A 24,438-nucleotide genomic window follows, 5' to 3' on the forward strand; every position below is an offset into this window, starting at 1 on the left:
CACATGTATACTTATCACTCAATGACTGCTAAAAGAGAAATATAATCTTTTTATCTCTTAATTTCTCATATTAATATAGCCATATTTAAGTTAGTCTGTATAAATCATTTACTGATCAAATGGGAAAAAAGGATTGCTAGATGAGAATTGCTTTTAAATCTGAGAAAAGCAAATCCTTCACTTTTTACTTAATATGAAAAAAACAGTGGCTTAATATGTGCCATACTTGACTCATCTGAAGTTTAATTCCAAAGGGATAATCAGGCAAATGTAAGTGAAAGTCTATATGGTAATATCAGGTGGTTACAACTCACCTTTGACAATAAGCTTGGTTTCATTTCCAGCATAAATTTTTTGAGCATCCATATATAAAATATACTGTGTGATTATGCCATTTGGTGCTTTTGGAGGAGCCCAACTCAGCCATAAAGATGTGGGGAATGAAACAGTTGTGGGTGGCTGGACATTTTGTGGAGCTGTAAAAACAAACAAACAAACAAATAAACAAATAATAGCTTCATGATCAAATGAGTTATATGATTTAGAACCACTTATTTTAGGGGTTTAACCCTTTTTGTGGGGAGGATATCTTTGATTCAATGTCTGGTGATTGCATTGATTTATTCCCTGCAGTTCTCTTGGCAACATTTTCAAGTGTTTCTTTCCATGGGCTGAGAGAGAGAGTGGCCTGAAGTCACCCAGCTAGCTTTGTGCCTAAGGTAGTATTAGAAGTCCTGGTCTCCTGGTTTCTAGTTTGCTGCTGTAACAATTAAACCAAACTGGCTCTCCACATCTATTTAAACTGCACTAAAAAATGAATTCTGTTTTTCTAATTTGACCAGGGTACAAAGCACTATGTAAGAAATAATACAATGTGCAGTTATAATGAAATGCATACACATACTATACCGTGGTGGGTTGCTACCGGTTCGCACCCAATTGGGCAAACTGGTAGCAATGGCGGCAGGAGGCTCAACTCACCCACCTGGACACTTCTGCATAGCAGAAGTGTGCGCATGAGCAAACCAGTAGTGACGGGATTTGGAACTCACCCCTGATACTATAGAAAAAAGACACTCTCCCAAAAATCAAAGCAGCATTCACTAAACTTGGTGATATCTTTTGCATTCTCCCCGTATGGGTCAACTTGGTGAATTTGAGAAGACAATTTGATCATTCTCAAGTTTTCTGTATATTATCGGCCAATACTGGTTAGCAATGCACCTGCTAAATGATAAATGGGGAAATGACAGCCAAAATATATGATTGTTGTCAGACTTATGATATTTTTCCTATGCATGCAATATAAGCATTGCCAAACAGAAACTGTTTATATTGACTTGTGTCCAACACTTCACAGGAGTAAAACTTACTTTCTCCATGGTTTTATTGGATTTTGGTTATTGAGGGGGAAAAAATCATTACGTACATAAATTTTTTTGCATAAATACATTTTCTCAATCACTTATAGAATGCCTGGTTTGAATATATCAGTCATTTGAAAGGAAATATTTATTTTAGAAAAACTGATTCCAAACATAATGAAGGTTGACAGTATTTGCATATTTATATATTAGTTTTTTTCACAGTGATCCACAAATACTCTAATTCATATTGACAAATGATAGCAAAGCATTAGGTTATCAATTTATTGATCTACCTCAGATGGCATTTAGAATACTTTTGGAAATGCTAACTGAATTTAGGAATATAAAACAGGACTTATCTGAACAGATAATTTAAGGATACATTTTGAAGTAGAAGAACTTTGAATGACATCTGGGAAGAGATCACAAAGATGTTGATAAAACCAAAACTTTTTACAAATAGCTCTCTCCTCCATTCATGTTAAACTAGAAATGTGTGAAGATCATCTGTCTCAAGCTCCAACTTAGATATTTACACCTATTTAGTTCCACATGATGCATCGTATTTCCAAATACTGAAAATCTCACATTTAGCTGAATGAAAATGCAAGAGATATTTATTTCAGAGATATTGGTTGCCAATCAGTTAAATGATTAATTACCAGCTATCAACTGTTTGGTTCCATATTTTTCCGGAATATACTGTTTCAAATTATTATTGTATAAAGTCTATGAGCTTACAGTGATATATATTGTGAAAAGGCTAAGGTAATATATTTATTGGATTCATAGCTTGTGAAATTGATAATCAGACCATGGGGGTGTGAAAGAACATTGGGACAACTACATTATAGAATAGGGGCTTGGTAAGAGAATCACTTAGCCTCCAGTGCAACTTGGACTTTTCAAAGTTTTCCAGTCAGACAAAAGTTAGTAGAATTACCTGATTCAAGATCTGAAAGCTACTATTGCTTATCTAAATGCCCATCTAAACATATAGCATGGATTATGCTCCATGTTTATGAAATAAACTTGTAAATCTTTTGAAGTATAATCTTTGCCTGAGTTAATCTTTCCCTCTTGCTTGTAAGCATGACCACTTGTTTGGGCTAAATATTCCCTATTGATTTGAGCTGGAGTTAAAGTCTGAACTAATTAATTCCCACTTAGATGAAAGGAGGATGACAAAATTTATGAAACAGCCATGCATAAATCTGTTCTGGGCAATCGATACCTCTGTGAAAAGGACTCTGCCACCTATTCCCATATAATCACATGAATTTGGGTTTGTCTGTACCCAAGAAATATTTATCAGTGAACCACAAATTTGGGGGATTGCTTTATCAACTAGAGTGTGATAAGAAAGTGGAGGTTTCTATTCTGTCATGCAGTTATTGCCTTCTCCCTGAACGGAGGTAAAGATGATAGGGAAAGATGTGTTTTAGATTTTTTGAACATTTATATTTATTCAATATTGTCCCAGTTATTAGACAGTCATTTAGACATTCAGACTGAATTATGTGGTAGATGAACCTATAATAAATTGAATATGAAGACAAAATTAACTTTGGAAATTGACACATGGTTTATGAATGTTTTACGTGATCCTGATACAGCATCATTCTCTAAAAGACAGGTCCTTCTGTTCTATCTAAACTTTTAATCAATATTTATTTTATTTATCAAATTTAGGTATTTCACTCCGAGTGAAATAACCAAATTAATGTTATTTCATGAAGAAAACTCAGGATTTAGATTGGCATGCATTTAAAAACTGGCTTACAGCATATCTTTTTATGCTTAATGTAAATGTCCTGCAATTATTATTTTTTTGAGAACTCCACATTAATCAATACATAGACGTTCTTGAGATAGGCTAAAGGCAAAGCTTTTTCTCTTTCTTGTAGCTCATGTGGTTAATGCCAGCTTCAGAACTATAATTTAAGCTTGTAACTTTTAAGTTTCAAGTACAACAGATTAATAAATGGCCCAATTGGCATTTTGAGGTTCCATCAGACTGAAATAATTGTTGCCAGTGCTGGTGTTTAGCAGTTAAAAGAGACCATGGAAATCAACCGTTTGATTCTCAATTTCATACTGTGCCATACAATCAATTCTTTTTAGTCAGACTGTCTCTAGATTTACTTCTGAGCCATAGTAAAATGAGGAAGCTTTCATTAATCTTTCAGATGCTTCATATTAATGACAAGGCTCTTGCATGAACAATGTAACAGCAATTAAAAAGCCCATTAATCTGCATTACAGCTATTAAAGATGCATGTCATTAAAGGGTATGGAGTTTGATTCATTTTAGCACCCCCCAAAAAATGGAGCAATTATGGTCTGGCAATGCACTTTGTCATCAAATTAGGTTGGGGTTTTCCAGCAAATGGCTTTGCAGCATTTAGCTCCTTTCCTATTTTATTATTCATGACTGAAATGTGGAAGTCAAGACCTTTGAAATTACTTTACCTTCTTGTGGAGTGGAGATGTTCAAGGCATGTGAGCTCTCCGTACAGCCTGCCAAAGTGCAAGCCATTAGGGTTACAGCATAGTTTGCAAAGGGACACAAACCTGTCAGCAGACCTGCAATAGAAAGAATCCATGCTGGGTGTACAATAGGCAAAGATAGCATGCAGATATATCTTAAGATAATTTAATCCAACAGTGAGTCTAATTCCACATTGTCTGTTTATAGCAGAAAGAAATGCACTGAGCCTCAGCTAAGAAATTTCTTCATCCTCTTGAGATTTCAGAGGGGTTTTATTTAAGCAGGGTGCTTCAATTTCACTTTTAACCGATAGAAATTCATTGTTATTCAGATACAGGTTGTAATAACTGTTTTCAATGTTACAGTTATCCAGCCTAGTGAAATCCTGTACTTTAGATTTTAAATTTAAACAGGTTTGTAGTGAGTTACTAAATTAATTTTTGATGTCGTATTTTATTATTTTGTACTCAGTCTCTCTAAAAGTGTGTAACAAAGAGCTTATAAAACATTTGCTAGACCAATTCTTGAATACAGCTCGCCTGTCTGGAACCCATATCACATTTCAGACATCAATACAATTGAACGTGTCCAGAAATATTTTACAAGAAGAGTTCTCCACTCCTCTGAATACAACAAAATACCTTATGCCACCAGACTTGAAATCTTGGGTTTAGAAAACTTAGAACTCCGCTGCCTTCGACAGGACCTGTGTTTAACTCATAGAATCATCTATTGCAATGTCCTTCCTGTTAAAGACTACTTCAGCTTCAATCACAACAATACAAGAGCAAACAATAGATTTAAACTTAATGTTAACCGCTTCAATCTTGATTGCAGAAAATATGACTTCTGTAACAGAGTTGTTAATGCTTGGAACACACTACCTGACTCTGTGGTCTCTTCTCAAAATCCCCAAAGCTTTAACCAAAAACTGTCTACTATTGACCTCACCCCATTCCTAAGAGGTCCGTAAGGGGTGTGCATAAGAGCACAAACGTGCCTACCGTTCCTGTCCTATTGTTTTCTTTCATTATATCCAATCAATATAATTATTACATACTTATGCTTATATATATATGCTTATATATTATATAGTTACTTTCATGTTTATGCTTATATATATTGTTGTGACAAAATAAATAAATAAAATAAATAAATAAATAAAAGATTCTAGTACTATTATTATTTACTGTTTGAAAACTATGAAGAAATAAGTCTGAGTATACAAGATAAAACGAGATTGTGCCCAGTACTTTATCCTTAACATCCCTGTACAGGTAGTCCTTGACTTATGACTACATTTGACCCCAGAATTTATGTTGCTAAGTGAGGAGTTTGTTAAGTAGGTTTTGCCCCATTTTACAACTTTTCTTCCCACGTTTTTTAAGTGAATCACTGCTAAATTAGTAACATGGTTGTTAAGTGAATTCGGCTTCCCCAACGATTTTGCTTATCAGAAGGTTGCAAAAGGTGATCACACGATCCCAGGACACGGCAACCATCATAAATATGAACCAGTGATCAAGCATCTGAATGAAAATCATGTGACCATGGGGATGTTGCAAAGGTTGTAAGGGTGGAAAATAGTCATAAGTCACTTTTTTCATGCCCTTGTATCTTTGAACGGTCACTAAATCAACTGTTGTAAGTTAAGGACTACTTGTATTAATTAGCCCATGTAGTGTAAGTAGAAATGGTGCCTTCCTATCTGTATCTTGTAGTTCTTTAAAGCACATAGCATCTTGTCACTTGATAAGACATTAATTGTGTGATTGCAATTAACATGCATATTTTTCTCAATATCAGCCACAGGAAAATCTGAACAAGCTTTTCTTATTAGATACACAAAGCTTCATTTAACATTTTTTTCCAAAGCATTTTTGCTCTGCTTTTTGCTAAACCATCCCCCAAACTTTCAAATATCAGAAGCAAGATAATCTCTGCCTTTGTGATGCAAAGGCAAAAGAAAAAGTTGAAAATAAAAGACATTCCTAAATCCTCAGTTCTTAAAATTATAGGGCTCATTATAAACAGGTGAGATTGAACTATTCAGGTAGCCTGGTGACAAAGGTACTTACAAAGAATCCACAACAAGCATACTTAACTGCCTCTGACTGCAAACATTTCAAAACCTGATTGCGGGCTGAAAAATATGTAGCTCCCAGTTGTGGCATACAGGTAATCCCTAATTTACAAGTAGTCACTTGGTGATTATTTGAAATTATGAGGGAGGACTGAAAAAGTACTTATGATCCAGTTTTGAAGTTCCGGTGGCTATGCCTCCCCCAAGCCTGCATTTTTGGCAACTGCCAACTCACCCACATCTATGGCTGTTTGCAGCATCTTGCAGTCATACGACCAAAATTTACGAGCTATTTTGGTTTTTAGCAAAAATACCATGGTGACCAATGGATTTGCTTAATGGCCATGGTGATTCAGCACTTAGCAAGTGTGTTGGCACAGTGGTTAGACTGCAGTATTGCAGGCTGACTCTGCTGGCTGCCAGCAGTTCCATCCTGTCTGGCTCAAGGTTGATTCAGTCGTCTATCCTTGTGAGGCTGGTAAAACGAGAACCCAGATTGCTGGGGGCAATATGCTGGTTTTGTAAACCACCCAAAGAGTGCTGTAAACCTCCATGGAATGATATATAAGTGCTGTTGCTATTTGTTAACAACCACTGAAAAAAGGTCATAAAATCAGGCAGATCACATGGGAGAATCACTTTATGACTATCATGGCCTTACAACCATAATGGCTCCATTATGGTTGTAAGCAGTGGTGGGTTGCTACCGGTTCTCCCCAGTTTGGGAGAGCCGCTGGTGGAGATGTTGATATGATAGCGAACCAGTTCACTCATACTGTCATCTGGGCCCTCCTGCCCGCCCCTGCACTATACGTACCTTATTCCTTCGTTTTTAGCCCGGCTGAAAGGTGCAGCAGAGCGGATTGCACTGCCTCAGTTGTTCAGCAATTCAATGCGCTTGCGCGAAGCACAAGTTTGGTGTGTGTGCCAATCACGTGCAAAGCGCATGCGAGAAGCGAATCAGTGGTAACACTGGTTAGAACCCACCACTGGTTGTAAGTTGAGGACTATCTGTAATTCATTTTTTCAAATCAAGACACTGTACCAGAAGATTTTATTTATATTTCCAATACATTTTTCTAACCAATGTTATCAAATGCATCAATACTTTTTGTTTTATGTGCAATTTTTGAATCAAGAAATATTTCTGAGGTAATTCTGGGGCCAACTTGTGATGCGAATCATACCATCTCACTTGAAAAGAACAATACAATCTCCAATAATTCTGGAGGTATTTCCTGGTTTGAATTTAAATATAGTCAGAAATGTCCAGAGGACCAAGGAACTAAGGCTGCTACACTACTGTCATCCATCCTTGTATCAGGCTGAAATGAATTTAAATAACCAATAAATACAAAAAATGTTAAGCTAAGAGAGGCTACCACAAAATGAGTAATTACAGATTGGATAGTAGTAGATTTATGTAGCATAGAACTGCACTGTTTATTTAAAATGACCAATGAATACACTTTCCACCAAGGGATATTCACTACTTTTAACTTCCAAATATTCCCTTCTGCAATTCTTATGGTCAATATAAAAGCTGATAGGATTCAGACTTCCAAATAATGTGTTCATATACTCTCAGACTGCACATACTGAAAAATAATTCCTTACAATCTAATTAAATGGCCATACAGTACTTATAATCGAATGGTATTGTAAGAGGATGTATTGTATCACAGAATGCAAAAACAGTTGGGTCACTGTGGGTCCTTTTTTAAAAATGGTTCTATAGCTTGCCTATTTGCATTCTGGGGAAAAAGTTAACACAGGTTTCAGATTTTCAGCTGAACAGAACTGAACGGATTTGAATGTAGCAAAATATGAATTGCCTCCGCCATTATCAACTATGAAAATGTAAAATGGGAATTTGCAATTGTTTTACTATCACCTGAACTCTAAAAATTGACTTCACAATTTCAACGCTATCAATTATTCAAAATAACAAGTCACTAATACAATTTATCTACATTCCAAATCATTCTTTTGCTCCAGATAAAACAATGTTTATAACAAAACCAGCAGATATGTCTGCTTCCAAGGAATGAGATATCATCCTAGATAGAGGATCTACTGCAAAAAAAATTACATAAATATTTCAGTGGTTAAAAGTTGGAGATTCTCTCTCACACACAACCCCCCCCTCTTTTCTGCAACCCTCAAAAGCCCCTTCTAATCAAAATGGACCTAATTAATTAGTGTGGTTTCTTCATACTTTTATGAAACAAAGAAACAAAAATGGTTTTTTAAAAATCTCAATTGTTTTTAAAAAATGTAGAATTCTTCTCCCCCTCAAAACAAAATAAGGAGAACAGAAAATCCTGTTTTGAGGCTTTACCCTTGCTTGTGATATACAGTAAACCTGCACACCTAGCATCACATGCTCCCACACAAATGAAAAAGTTTAATAGCCCTCAGGTATAAAAGGTTGCCTGAGTATGTAATGGATCCTCTGGCCCTACAAGACTTACACGTACTGAAGGATCTATTCAGACCTGATAGGAACCTATACATAATTAAATCAACAAGAAGAAATTAAGAATTAAAGAAATTAAAATTTGAGTTTCATTTTATATTCAAATGGTATAATTTGTTTCCTGAAAATGAACTTATTTTAAAAGCTACCACCAAAACAATATAATAATCTTTTCCTTCCTTCCTTCCTTCCTTCCTTCCTTCCTTCCTTCCTTCCTTCCTTCCTTCCCTCCCTCCCTCCCTCCCCTTCCTTCCCTCCCTCCCTTCTCCTTAGATAAAGTAAAGTCTCAAGGTTTGTCTTTCTAAACAGATATTAAATATTACTATTGATAATAATTGAATACGATACAATAGAATAATTACAATAATAATTGAATACTGCCTATTTCAGTAAAATTGAAAAATTGCTTTGCATATCAAGTGGGCATCATTGCTAGGTGCGAGTTCAGTTTGCTGCACACTATTCATTTTACATCCACATTTAACAAATGACATTATTCAGTTTCATGGGGTCATTGTGTCAAAATGTCTGTGTTATATTTTTAATTTACTTCCAAAGGTTTCTGTCATTGTGGAGAAAAAGAGGTACCTTCAACTGATTTACTATCCATAATCTACCATGTGGATTTTTTTTTTAAAGACCGCAACTTTTGGTATCATTTAATTAAAAAGAGAGTAAAAGAAGTACCCTCCCTCTTGTTTTGTTGCATGCTCAGTAACTAAGAAAAAAAATCAAGTATATGTAATTGGCACTTTATTTATTTATTTAATTTAATTTTGTCATAACAATATACACAAGCATAACAAGCATAACACAAAAGATTATATAATATATAAACATATATATGAGGAGAAACAAGGTAGTATAAGCATATATATATATATATATAGGGGAAGAAACAATAGGACAGGAACAGTAGGCACATTTGTGCTCTTATGCACGCCCCTTAGAGTCCTCTTAGGAATGTGGTGAGGTCAACAGTGGATAGATTTTTAATAAAACTTTTGGGGTTAAACAAAGAAAAAAGAAAATTAGACAGCAGGAAAAAAAAACACCTTTAGGCCGGGGTCTCCAACCGTGGCAACTTTAAGCCTGGCGGACTTCAACTTTATTATACATTATATCATAAATTATATATCTTGGCACAAATGATCTGTCCCAAAAGGATGCACTTTCTGTGCAGAATGATTTCCAGAGCTTGGGGTATGAGCTTAGTAGTATAGGTTGTAGGCTTATCTTTTCAGAGGTTTTACCAGTATATAAGGAACAAAAAGGTAAAGGCCAGCGTATAATGGAGTTTAATGTGTGGGTAAAGGAGTGGTGTAAAAGGGAAGGCTTTGGTTTTATTAGTCAGGATGTCTGCAACTGGTCTAATGAAAAACTATACAAAAGAGATGGATTGCATCCATCAAAGAAAGAGTCTGAGTTACTTAGCAATAAATTCACAGATTTTCTGGAGAAACATTTAAACTGAACAGGGGGGACAGAGAATTAATTGATACAGAACATTTCTGTCCCCAGCAATCCAAAATTAATAGTGCATTAATAAAAGTTATCAGTGCATGTAACATAGATGTCTGTGTGGATAAGATTATCAGCCCTGCTATCAAGCAAAACTAAACATTTAATAGTGAGCCATACCATGTGCACTAATCAAACAGGTGGCAAGAAAGTAGGGGCAGTCAGGCACAACACAGGTTATGTAGACAGTAAACACAAGGTCAATCAAAACGGACTCGAATTTCTATACACCAATGCACAGAGTATGAGGAATAAACAGGGTGAATTAGAAATTCAAGTAAATGAGGGCAGATATGATATTGTTGCCCTTATGGAAACTTGGTGGGATGAAACTGACAAATGGAACATACAGCTAGAGGGATATAAATTATTTAAAAGAAATAGACCAAATAAAAGAGGAGATGGAGTTGCACTATATATAAGAAATAACTACATCTCTACAGAAATAGAGCACAACAATGATGAAAATTATCTTGAATGCATTTGGGTCAATATTAAAGGGAGGGAAAATGATATTGCCATGGGTATATACTATAGGCCACCCAACCAAACAGAGGAAGTAGATGACCTTTTTGCTAGTCAGCTAACTAAGGTATGTAGGAAGCACATCACAGTAGTAATGGGGGATTTTAACTACCCTGACATCAACTGGGAGACAAACTCTGCACCCAGTGGAAAATCCAACAGGTTCCTAACAAACTTAGCAGACAACTTTGTTTCCCAAAAAGTAGATAAGGGAACAAGGGGATCAACCATATTGGACTTAATTCTCACTAACAGAGATGAAATGATAGAAGGTGTTGAAGCTATAGGAATCTTGGGGGCAAGTGATCATGCAATACTGGAATTCAACATTATGCAAACACAAGTAGTAGAACAAAGTCAAACTAGAGTCTTGGACTTCAAGAGAGCTAATTTCAATAAACTCAGAGAGAGCTTGAGAAGGATTCAATGGATGAGAATCCTCAGAGGGAAAACAACTCAAGAAGCTTGGGAAATTTTGAAAAGTGAGATTATAAAAGCGCAGTCTAGCACAATACCAATGAAGAAGAAAAATAATAGATCTCAAAAGAAACCAGCATGGATGCATAAAGAACTATCTGACAAATTGAAAGACAAAAAGGACAAGTATAAAAAGTGGAAAGAGGGGCAAATAACTAAGGCAGAATATCAGCAAATAGCCCGAGCCTGTAAAGATGAAGTGAGGAAAGCTAAGGCTCACAATGAACAAAGGCTAGCGACAAAAGTAAAAAATAACAAAAAAAGCTTCTTCCAACATGTTAAAAACAAGAAAAAAGTCAAGGAAACAATTGGCCCATTGCTGGGAGAAAGTGGCAAGAAGATGACAAGCAACAGGGAGAAAGCAGATCTACTTAACTCATATTTTGCATCTGTCTTTACACAAAAGGAAAAAACAATCCAACCTATCAAAAACAGCACCACAAAAAACAGATTAGGAACACAATTTAAAATAGGGGGGGAAATGGTAAGTGAACATCTGTCTACCTTAGATGAGTTCAAATCACCAGGACCGGATGGATTACACCCCAGGGTTCTGAAGGAACTGGCAGACGAAATCTCAAAACCACTGAACTATATCTTTCAAAGATCCTGGAGCACAGGGGAACTGCCAGAGGACTGGAAAAGAACTGATGTAGTTCCCATCTTCAAAAAAGGGGGGGAAAAACAGATCCAGGAAACTACAGACCTATCAGCCTGACCTCAATACCGGGGAAGATTCTGGAAAAGATAATCAAGCAATGAATCACCGAACACCTAGAAGCAAACAAAGTAATAACCAAAAGCCAACATGGGTTTGTCAAAAACAGATCATGCCAGACAAATCTTATTGGATTCTTTGACAAAGTGACAAAATTAGTGGACCAGAAGAATGCTGTTGATATAATTTACTTGGACTTCAGTAAAGCATTTGATAAAGTAGACCATAACCTACTACAAGATAAAGTAGAAAAATGTGGGTTAGACAGCACCACCACCAGATGGATTCGTAACTGGCTGACCAACCGCACTCAGCGTATAGTCTTCAATGGAACTACATCCACATGGAGGGAAGTATGCAGTGGAGCACCCCAAGGCTCTGTTTTAGGCCCAGTACTCTTCAACAATGATTTGGACGAGGGGATAGATGGGGAACTCATCAAATTTGCAGATGACACCAAGCTGGCAGGAATAGCCAATAGCCAACACTCCAGAAGATAGGCTCAAGACACAGAAAGATCTTGACAGACTAGAACAGTGGGCGCTATCTAACAAAATGAAATTCAACAGTGAAAAAAGTAAGGTTCTACATTTAGGCCAAAAAAAAAAAATGCACAGGTACCGGATATGTGGTACCTTGCTCAATAGTAGTAATCATGAGAGGGATCTTGGAGTCCTAGTGGATAACCATTTAGATATGAGCCAGCGGTGTGCAGCAGCTGCCAAAAAAGCCAACACAGTTCTGGGCTGCATAAACAGAGGGATAGAATCAAGATCACGTGAAGTGTTAATACCACTTTATAATGCCTTGGTAAGGCCACACTTGGAATATTGCATTCAGTTTTGGTTGCCATGATGTAAAGAAGATATTGAGTCTCTAGAAAGAATGCAGAGAAGAGCAACAAAGATGATTAGGGGACTGGAGGCTAAAACATATGAAGAACAGTTGCAAGAACTCGGTATGCCTAGTTTAATGAAAGGAAGGACTAGGGGAGACATGATAGCAATGTTCCAATATCTCAGGGGTTGCCATAAAGAAGAGGAGTCCCAGAATTCCTCAGCCAGCAATTCTGGAAATTGAAGTCCACCAGGCTTAAAGTTGCCAAGGTTGGACACCCCTGCTTTAGGCCCTATTTTTTATGTTTATTTCTAGGTGAGAATTAGCATTTGATAAATTATGTAAATTATAACATTTGACAGATAATTGCTTCAGAAGTCATACTTTTTAAAAAATACCACAGATATTTTTATAAGTAGCATTTTCATATATGCTACTTTTAATCCAAAGGCCCAAAGAATCCCTCCACTTTTGATAATCTTACAATTTATTCTATTATACTGCAAACACTATACAGAATATAGAACTCCATGCACATTGCCAGTGAGCTCAAACTTGACTTTCCTGGTAGGCTTAGCCAACATAGAATGGGCCACAGTATTCAGAGATACATTTCAGTATTCACTCAGCTCCTATAACTGATGGACAATTATGCTTTATAGTAAAATTTTATAGTGAGTTGGTTTTCTCAAAGATGTTATAACATCACTCTTAGAATATTTTCATAACAATGCATAATTAAGTTTGCTCCATTATAAATTAGCACATGTGTGATACCTCAATGATGATGGTAGTGGGGGCTGCCTTTATGTGCAGGATAGGCAGGCGCTGAGTATAAATTTCAGTGACTGACTGGAGTGCTAAGCAAATGAGGAAGTAATGAGAGCAGAACAGCCAGTTCTTTAATTGAATTAAAAGCTGGGGTGACACGAATGCAGACACCTGTCCAATTACAGACAGGCCAAGGTGTTTACCATTGCTGTACAAGTGATTTGAAGATGACAGAAATCTTTCCGCCCACAGATTAACATAATGAAGGAGAACCGATTACAGCAGAAGCTAGCCAAACAGCTTGGTTGGCAGCTGAGAGAGGGGAAAAAAGTAGCTTACTAAACTACAGAAAAGAAAAATGGTTTTTTTTTTGTACAGCAGTCCCCATAATTTTTAAGTGTAAGTCCAGGGATCTATAGTATGTTTGGCTGATTGCCCTTGTCATTGGAGGGGCCATAGAGGGGAAGCAATAGAAATTGTCACTCAGATGCAAGACCATAGAGATCCTGCAAAACCTTCCACACAGTCCATCTCATAATCTCCCATAACCATCCTGTTGTTGTTGTTGTTGTTTTTTTTTTTATTACAGAAGTAGAGAGATGTGCTTTTTTGATCATTTTCTTAAGGGTCACTTTCCTTAAGAGTGTCTATGGAGATTCTCAGTCATCCAGGTCATGATTGTCCCAAAGGTGTTTTTTCCAGAGGCAACTGGGCTTTCTTGCTTTGTTACAAGATAAAGAATAATAAACAAAGCAATGTTGTCATTCTATACATTGCAGGAATATCTGAAAAGCTTAGGAGGATCTTCAGTGAATATTTTAAACTCATGAATATACTTAGTATCCACCCCAAGGATAAAACACTGAGATACAAACTAAGCAATGTGGTATATGCAGTACAATGCAGTGAAACATGTGCAGATCTCTACATTGGGAAAACAAAACAACCACTTCATAAGCACATGGCACAACATAGCAGAACAAATCCATCGTTAGGGTGGACAAGATTCAGCAGTCCATCTGTATTTAAAAGACAAAGGTCACACTTTTAAAGACAGTAAAATCCACATTTTGGACAGAGAGGATCTCTGGCCCTCATTAGAGGGGGAGGGATACAACATCATCTACCTCCTGTCTACAACACAGTCCTTTCAGCAGTTCTAAGACTCCACATCCATTTGCACTACTCAGATAATCCTGAGGACACAGATAAACCTCTAAGTGGCCTTCAGAACTCACCAGCTGCACGGAGTATAAATCCTTCCATTCCCCACCATCCAGAGCTAAAGAAGCTTCTTGGATGAGAAGCAAAACAACCTCAAAGAAAAACAAGGAAGTCCAGTTGCCTCATGAAAAATCACTTTTGGGATCCCTTAGGAATATTTAAAATAGTTTAAAAGAAAAGGATCTAATGCTAAGAGTACCAAACAATTGTTAAAATATTGTTAAAAAGGAAATCCAAGCAAAAAGATTGTTTTGAAATGCAATGATTGTGACACAATCTATTCAGTTGTAAAATCAAAATAAATTAAAGCACATGAAAATCTAAATATTACCTGTGAGTTTAATTCTGTAAAATTCTGGAAAAAAAAAACTACACACACATACTGGACTAGGCTACCCTTAGGGGGTACAGTCATTCACTTATCTCAACAAATTGAAAAATACTGGTTATTCACAGAAAAAGTCATTCAGTTAAGTAATAATTGATTTGAAATGAATTCAATTGAATTGAAATGATTCAAAATGATCAAATGAATTGTTTGCCCAGAGCTCAGTAACAGTTCAGCCAACAAAAATCAGAGTTGGGGCTTCATGTAGAGAACAAGGAAGATGACCTTGACGGAGATATACACAAGCTCTGTTACCTAGGCAAAAAAAGGATGAAGCATTTTTTAAGTCCAGAACATTGAGATGACACTTGGAAGCAGCCCAGACAGATGCTCCCTAATTCACTGGAATGTAAGAAGGAGGAGGAGGCAGCACAACCAGACTTGCAAGATTCTGTTATTATAGTTGATCTCAATAAACTCAACCCAGAGTTTTCACTAGAGGCACAAATGACCAAGCTCAAACTATCCTATTTCAAATACATTATGTAAAGACCGAGCTCTCTAGAGAAGGCCATGATGCTTGGAGAGTTGGCAGGAAAGACAAGTGGGCATCCAAGCAAGATGGATGGACTCAACTACAGTGGCATTCGATGCATCATTAGAAGACCTGAAATGCCAGGTTAGAGACAGATTCTCATGGAGAAAATCTATCTACTGTATGGGATTGTTAAGATTCAACATTGTCTTAGTGGCGCATAATCAATCAATCAAATCAGACAAGCTATCTTTAGTTATCCTTGGAGACAATTGCAGGAATCATCATGCCTTGCATGATAGTAAGGAAAATTGATAGGGAGGGTCTGCCAAAAATCCCTTAGGTATCTGCAGGAGCAACAGGTATAGTTGGGCTTGAAGAAGATATTCACCATCACTCCCACAATATTTTTGAAAACCAACTTCTAATGACATGATAATCATCTGGTTTATCATAGTGAAATCGTAGAATGGAAAGCCGGAGCACAATATAGGTAACATTCTATTTTTGATCCAGTTGACAGTCTGTTCTGTGTTTTTCATTCAATTTCTGCATCAATTTTCAAAAGAGATGTATACAGACATTTGGATTTTGTGTCTACATTTTTAGAAAAAGCACAATGTATGTGCAAACTTTGAGTCCAAAACTGCATACCAGAGTTTGGAAAAATGCACTTTTCTGGTGATACTTGCTTAAATTATTCTGGGGAAAGTGAATTAAGCCCATTCATTTAAAAATGAACACCAAATTAACTTCTTCCCCACATGTGTTAAGAAAAAAAGACCAATGCTTCCAAAGGAATAGTATATTTAACCTATAAATGCATGCAATATACAAAGGAAAATGAAAAGATGTCATTTGACTGCAGAAGAAACCTTTTCCTCTTTCCTCTTCCTTTGACAGATTGATCCAGATAAACATAAAGAGTCTGGAGAGTTAAAATCTTCTACCTCAAACATATCAGATACAACAAAATCAGTGCTAATTTATATAATGTTGCAACGGCATCCCTAAATTCAATAGAATTAAACATCCATTATAAATTAAATAGTTTCTTCTGATGTATTCCAAAACCATGCAAATGTCACACTTAGATAGTTGATTAATCTACTTGCTAAATACAGATAGCTGAAATATATTGTTGCTTCTCCTTTCTTTACCCTACTATACTGTGGTTAGTGAATCACACTTTGTCAGTGTTAAGCGTTAATGCAAAATGCATTAGCGCTTAGTGGTGAGATCTCCAGATCAGCTGGTGCCAAAGAGCTTAATAGAGATGCCAACACTCCTGCATTACATGGGATCCTAACACTTTGAAAACATCAATAATGCTTACTTTATGCTTATTGAATGCACTTTCAAAGTGCTCCTTTCCATCACTAGAAGATTAGAGGCAAGTTCTATGGTGCCACTCTTGACCCTGCTCTGACACTGTATCTTCTGCTGCATTTACATTAGATTATCTGGTAGCTCAAAAGCTATGGTCAGAGAAATTCAATTTTCCTTTTATGCTAAAGCTGACTTCATGTTTGTCTGATTGTGCAAAAAAAGGCTGTTTATGATAGAATCAGTAAAAATCAAAATGTTGTTAGATGTTTAAGATGTGTCAATTGGAACTTCAAAGATCATGGATTTATGTGTAGTGTGTGTATGTGTGTATGTGTGTGTGCGTGCGAGCGAGCGAGCATGCTTGCTGGTATACTTTCAAGCCAGTTTTTTACTTCTGGTGAATGCTTAGATAGGTCCCTGCAGTTTTTTTTGGCAAGCTTTTGAAAATGATTTATCATTGCCTTCTTCCTAAGGCTGAGGGATAGTGATTGGCCCAAGATCACCCAGTTGTCTTTGTGCTTAAAACCAAGCTAGAACTTATAGTCTCCCAGTTTCTAGACTTGTGTCTTAACCATCTGGTTTTCTGACAGAGAGATATACATAAAGAGTCAAGAGATTTAAATTCTTCTAGATTGCTTGGGTCTTTTTAAAACATTTCTAGGACTCATAGATTAGGAAGCTACTGTTCAGACCAGGAGGAGGAGGAGGAGGAGGAAGAGGAGGAGGAGGAGATACTGACCAGACAAAATGGATCTGAAGACCTTGATACCTTTTTAACAAGGCTATGAAGTGTTTCATATTCACAGGCAAAATGGAACTTTGAAACTCAGGGTACACAGGGAATATATCTGTCTTCAGCTCCTTAAATTAAATTAATTTATCTCTCTAATTGAGGTACAGTTGTAGATGAGATTCCATTCCATATAAAAATGCAGGTAATCTAGCAGTGAACAACTAAGAAAGACAAGTTTATTAATTGTTTTATCGAAAAATTGTCTGTTATAGTACTCCCTTGCTCAAAAATTGAGATTGGAGGATACCAAGATGGGAAGCAAAAACCAACTCCTGCACTGGACATTTGTAGCACTGGAAACCCTCACAGCGAATTCATTCTGTACCATTTGTAATCTATGGATCCATAGATCTTTGCTGCCCTCCTAGAGGGTGTCCTTTAACTCCATTAAATAGATCAATGTGTACTCTAGGACAGGGGTCTCCAACCTTGGCAACTTTAAACTGGCGGACTTCAACTCCCAGAAATTCTGGGAGTTGAAGTCCTCCATGCTTAAAATTGCCAAGGATGAGGAGACCCCTGCTCTAGGAAGCCTGAACTGACTGATATCCTCAAACTATTATTAGAATGAGAATTCTGTAACTGATTAGGGTTGTAGAGTACATAAGGTTGTGTCTTTTGTAAATATTGAAATGAAAGATTATTTCCTGACATTTTCTGAGTTTACACATTTTGAGAAAATGTTATAGGACATCTCTTCTCAGTGAATATATCACACTGTCACATTTTCTGTACCAAAGAATTGTATTTTTTTCCCCTGAGAATGTCACTTAAAGGTAGGTAGAAACAGGCACAATAATGGCATAGCATATTAAATTCTTTAATTCCTAATATTCTAATATGTCCTCATGTAAAGGGAATGGAACACAGCATCTTTCCATACAAATCAGAAAGAGGTTATAATGTGGTTGTGAGGTTTTCTTTTTTAATAAGGACATTTACTTACAGTTTATATTTTATTACCGTATTATTTTGGTATGCTTTACCCTGATAGTTTTATAGCAAACAACAATCTAAAAAGTTCCTAAATGATATAAACAGAGGGGTCTGAGTTATTTTAATCCAAAAATGAAGTCATTCGATTTGAACTGTATTAGCATAGACATTAGAAATGTTGAAACAGGGTACAACTAGTAGGATGCAAGTACCTGCATGGAGGAAAAGAAAGAAATGTGAGAATTTTGATTTAGGAATACCAATTGTTAGAGTGTGTATTAGATAACACAATGCTAAATATTGAGCACCAAGCAGGAAAAGCTTTTTTCCACCTGTCTGGTTGCATATCTAGTTCACTGAGGCTTGAAATCTCATTTGCAAAAGAAGCAAAGTTCAGGTTAAGAAAAGTCCAGAAAAAGTATTCAGGAAAGCTATTACACTCTTTGGCATACAGACATATGACTCTTCAGCAGATATCATGTACACATATATATGGGACATGCTAAAATCATTGCATACAAATGCAACGCTGTTGTATTTCAATCCCAATTTCATTTGTTCATTCATGTCTCAAAATGGCTGGAATTCATTTAAAGGTTGGACAAAAAGTATTTTTACTTGATGAAGGAAGAGGGTAACAAAAAGATGCTGGCAATCTACATTTAGACCACATAATTTAGATCAGATTATTCACCAAGTAGATAGAGAGCCAATTTGATCTGGTGTTAAGATGTTGACCTAGAAATCAGGAGACTATAAATTCCAGACCAACCTTTGGAATGGAAAACCAGCTGAGTGACTTTGGGCCAGTCACATTCTCTCTGCCCAACCTATCTCACAGGGTTGTTGTTGTGGGAAAAATAGGAGGAGAAAGAAATATTGGTGCTTGCCACCTTAAGTTGTATATTGAAAAATGGAGGAAATTTTTTCTTTTAAAAACACCTAGTTGCCTAGGAAAAGTCTAAAATCAGAATATGAATTAAACAATCCTTGCATTTGGGATCTTGAATTACTGATATTCAGAGATACCTAGTAGCTGGATATATATATGTATAGCTATAATGACTAAGAGTTCTGATAGCTACCTGTAGGCTACTGATAGATTTTCTTTCTATGGATCTGTCTAATTTTTTTAAAGTCATCAATATTGGTGGCTGCCGTTACATCTTATAATAGCAGATTCCATGAAATATATGCTTTATAATGCAGTATTTCTGAGCCTCTTTTCATTTTGTCTGTATTTTGCTGAGACTCTAGAAGGTGCACAGCCATTAATAAACATCAGCTACCAAAAAAATCCATGTGATTTGCTTTTTTGCAGTTTGCATGTTATTTTTAAATGCAGAAATAGTGAATTTATTTGTGTCTCACGCTGAAGACCTCTGTTTTGAGAAGCATCCCTGAAGTTCATTAAGTCAAACTCTGAAATATGAAACAATAAATGTACACAAGAAATTATAGCATTTCTTTTCTTATTATCATCTGTGAGAAGATGCTGAATAAAGAAAGGAAACCCAACAAAAACATTTTAGTGTTTTTGGCCTTGTAAAGTAAAAGTTTCAAGGGCTTCATATGAGTATCTTTTTACTGCTAAGAATATAAAAAAGGAGTAAGTATGGAAGATCTAAGTTGAAAATGGAAATGAAAAATGAAAAAAGGCAAACCATATTTTTACTTCAAAAATAACCACTATCTTTTCAGTATTAGAAAGTACAGTGCACATATATATGATTTGCAGCCTTTACCTTAACAACAGTAAAATGTATTTTTCAAGCTAAAATAATCTTTTCTATCAAGGAAACAAATGTTTCTAATACAAGTAATCCTAGCCGTATGGTTTTCTGATTTATTGGCACAACCTGAGTTAACAACCAACAGAATTTCAGTTCCTCTGAGATTTTCCCTGTCCACCACATTAACTCACACGTTAGTAGGCGGTCACCTATCTAACACATTTCCAAGCACCTGCAGGCCTGACCAGCTGTGCAAATTGCTTTGCAATCAACCTGCTAAGGCAGGCAAAAGAAGAAACCTCAGACTGCTAAAATTTGAGCAACTCTTTATATATACAGTATATCTATATATAATTCTCACACTGCTAAAATTTGAGCAACTCTTTATATAAAGTATGAATGATAGATAGATAGATAGACAGACACATTGTGTGTGTGTGTGTGTGAGAGAGAGAGAGAGAGAGAGAGAGAGAGAGAGAGGGAGAGAGGGGGAGGGAGAATGAGAATGAATGAATTTAGGTATGAACACACCTAAATTCTACTTACAATTTTTCCTATAAGAAGCAGCATTATTTTATTAGAAAATCTAAAAGACATTGTATACAGCATGGAAAGCTAACCTTAGTAAATATGCAACATTCTGTTTTGTTAATTTATAAAATCTTATACATAACATATTTGTGGATTATCAAATGGGCTGCGAGATGATTTAAAACATTTTTTTTTAAAGGAGAGAAGTGCAACCACATTCAGGATTAAAAATGAAACACCCCTCCGTAAAAGCCCTGCTTCAAGGAATTGAGGATCGGTCATCCTCACTATATCAGACTCAAAAAGTCTAAAAGTGCTTTTCTTCCTCTCCTGTGACGTTACAGAGGTTTCGTAATTGTTTTCTTCCAGCTTGTTTTGGAGTTGAATTGTGCTTCTCGCTTCATCATTCGGGGAAAGAATCTGGCTTATCTTCATCAAGGTCATCTTTATTCTTTAGAGAAATACCCAGTTTCTTGTTAAAGCAGATGCTTCAGCATGGACCCATCCATGTATTATCTCCTCGGTGACCCTCCATGGTGGCCCTCGCCCACCAGGGGCGATGTGGATTTAATAAACAGATGCTCAGCTTTAAATACTGAGGATTCTGTCTACTTCCTCCAAAGTTAGTTTCAAATCTCTCGCAGTAACCACATAAAAGGTTGCTTCTGTAACCTCACTAGAACTTACCTAGGCATTGTCCAACTCTCAGTAAATCTGCAGATGATCCTGTGATCTATCCCTCTTTTTCAAGATACTGCCTGTTGGAAGGACCAGCTGGCATCATCAGGAAACTATATCACAATGTAATACCTAAAGTGTGCTTGTCTGTGATCAGATTCAATCTTTATCTTCCTTCAGTGGTATTCTAGGTGTCTCTTTTGGTGTTTCACTTTCCAAAGTTCCTTCAAAAGCCAATAGTCTGGGAGTGATGCACTTTGAGGCATAAGGGAAAAATTCCCTTGTGACATGTCCATTCTAGGCAGTGACCAAAACATCAGTCAAACTGGCCATCAGATACTCAAGAGAAACACAGGGTCCTCTGGATGACATTAGCCATCTGGGGCAGACCAATATAAAAGGTCCTACTTTTCTGCAATAGAAGGCAGCACCAATTAACTGTAAGGGAACTAGAGGGTGATCTGATCATGGCAAGGGAGTTTTGGAAATGTCATCAGATCATATTATAGGTATCCTGAGATAAAAACTAGATACAGTCTGTAACCTCCAGTATGGTAGGCATCTCAATTACTTGGGACTCCAATGCTTATGATGGAAACCACCAGTTCAAAGACGAATATCTGTGGAGCGAGGAAGCTGGTACAGCAGTAACAAATCAAACAACACAGATACAGGGATTCTCTCAATATCCCAGACTACTGTTGGACAATATTGAAGGGTTGCCAGAAAGTTTCTTCATTTGTTCTACAGACAGCAAAGTAGTTTTCACAGTACAAGGTATGTTGCCTAACTGTCTATCACAAAGCTTGTAATTGTGAAGAAATTTAAAAAATCCAAGATAGAAGAAAAGGGTTCCTGTTATTGGTTCTCTCTCATAAAATGCATAGAAAAGGCATCAGACGGATACTCATTTGCAGAAAAGTATGCAATAAAAGTGTGAATAATGCTTCACATCTTCCCTGATCTAGAAGGATTATTTATAAGGAATGAGAGAACATTTTATTAGCTATGGAAGAATGTTATGTGATGGATGGATGGATGATAGAGATGATAGATAGATGATAGATAGATAGATGATAGATAGATAGATAGATAGATAGATAGATAGATAGATAGATAGATAGATAGATAGATAGATGAGAGATGGGAGAGAGAGAGAGAGAGAGAGAGAGACGACAGACAGACAGACAGAAAGACAGACAGACAGACAGACAGACAGATGATAGGAGAGAGACACACAAAAAGAATATTTGTGTAGTTATGAATGAGTTAATGGAGGAGACCCATGAGAGACAGTTACATAAATTATTACTTTGGCTGTGAGCACACGTTCCATGAAACTACAATGTTTAATTTTTCTGGCTTTGTACAATAGGTGAAGCCAACCAATTCTAGGCTGTTCATCAAGTAATGATTAAATAATTTGTGTATGTATGTATGTATGTTCTATTTTTTTCTCTTTCTTGCTCACTTGCATAGGATGTCTTTCATGCCATCCTCTGTTATGAGAATGAAGGAGAGTTGCTGTGTGGAAGGCACAAGATCTGAAACCTTGGTACCTGTTATAGTTCTTAAAATATGAGTGTGGCAATAGGAATAGATTTACAATTAATCTTGTGTTCATGATTTCCTATCATTGAAGTTTCTCTTCAGAAACAGGAGCTCACACTCAGCTTGCACATGTCAACCGATACCAGAATTTTATTAAATACTGACTTGGTATTTAAGCCACTAAGATAATGGACAATAAACCACTATATACAGAGATTTCCAATTTTGCTTCCCAAGCATCCTCCGTCTTTCTTTCTTTCTTCTTTCTTTCTTTCTTTCTTTCTTTCTTTCTTTCTTTCTTTCTTTCTTTCTTTCTTTCTTTTTCGTTCCTTCCTTCCTTCCTTCCTTTCTTTTTCTTTTTTTCCTTCCTTCCTTTCTTTTTCTTTCTTCCTTCCTTTCTTTTCTTTCTTTCTTTCTTTCTTTCTTTCTTTCTTTCTTTCTTTCTTTCTTTCTTTTTCGTTCCTTCCTTCCTTCCTTCCTTTCTTTTTCTTTTTTTCCTTCCTTCCTTTCTTTTTCTTTCTTTCTTTCTTCCTTCCTTCCTTCCTTTTTCTTTCTTTTTCCTTCCTTCCTTTCTTCTATTTCCTTCCTTCCTTCCTTCCTATCAAATTTGGTTTGAAACTTACAGGAACTTCAATGACATTTTGCAGAACAGCTGTCCAGTTTTTCTTTATATTCTAGCCAATGTTTAGAAAATAAGGTACATTTCTTTAATGTCACTTAATTTCAAAACCTATTTGTCTGATTGCCAAAAATGATGACTGATACAATTTAAACCAAGAATACAATCAATGAGGAAGAGTGAGCAATAAATAGAAAATGCTGATGTTTGTTCAGAATTATCTTGGAGATATCAGAACTGTCATTCTCCAAATATTTGTGCTGACAAAAGTCTGTTCATGAGAATTTAAGCAAACAGCAAGTAAAACTGGTATAATCAGTAGCTGAAGTAAAAAGTCCTTGGAAAACATTCAGTTGGCCACAATGCTTTCAAAGCTTCAAACTTAACTTGAGTTTTGCCATCTCTCTAAATCAATAAGAAATTGCCTCATATACTTTAAATCTCCCACTAGTCAAAAATACGCTCCTTAAAATTTAAAGCTGTACACTATCTTACTACATTTACTCAAAAGAAAGTTAACATACTAATTTCTACCACCATCCCTTATATAAGCCACATTTATTTTTAAGAGCTGTCTAAGAAATTGTGAAGTAAAAAATATTGATAAGCTTGCAGAAGATTAAATAGATTCATTGGATTCTATTTTTGGTCTGAGAAGGACATTCAAGGTGACTTATAAATTTGAAATCCAGTCTGCAAAACAAATGAATAAAGCCTACATTATTTCAAGAAGACTCAATCACAGCAAAGAAAGTTCCTTCTTCAGTTCCAAAGGACTGGATATTAGACCGCTGATCTAGCATTTTATTCTTCATGAATACTAGATTGATACCGTATTCCCGTGAAAATATTTGCAGATCCCTCGCATCCTGGACATAAACTGTTTCAACTCCTACCCTCAAAACGACGCTA

At 36.2% G+C, this 24,438-nt stretch overlaps 1 protein-coding gene across 1 annotated transcript in view; it reads right to left on the minus strand.

The window, feature by feature from the left end:
* Positions 1–24,438, minus strand: part of USH2A (usherin) — a 587,033-nt gene that overhangs the window by 323,833 nt on the left and 238,762 nt on the right. The window contains exons 30-31 of the mRNA XM_058169610.1: positions 3,840–3,953; positions 315–476 (exon numbers count right to left, since the gene is read on the minus strand). Coding sequence (XP_058025593.1) covers positions 315–476; positions 3,840–3,953 — 276 coding nt within the window. The remainder of the gene's footprint in view (positions 1–314; positions 477–3,839; positions 3,954–24,438) is intronic.

Source organism: Ahaetulla prasina, chromosome 1, assembly GCF_028640845.1.
Source record: "Ahaetulla prasina isolate Xishuangbanna chromosome 1, ASM2864084v1, whole genome shotgun sequence".
NCBI lineage: Eukaryota > Metazoa > Chordata > Lepidosauria > Squamata > Colubridae > Ahaetulla > Ahaetulla prasina.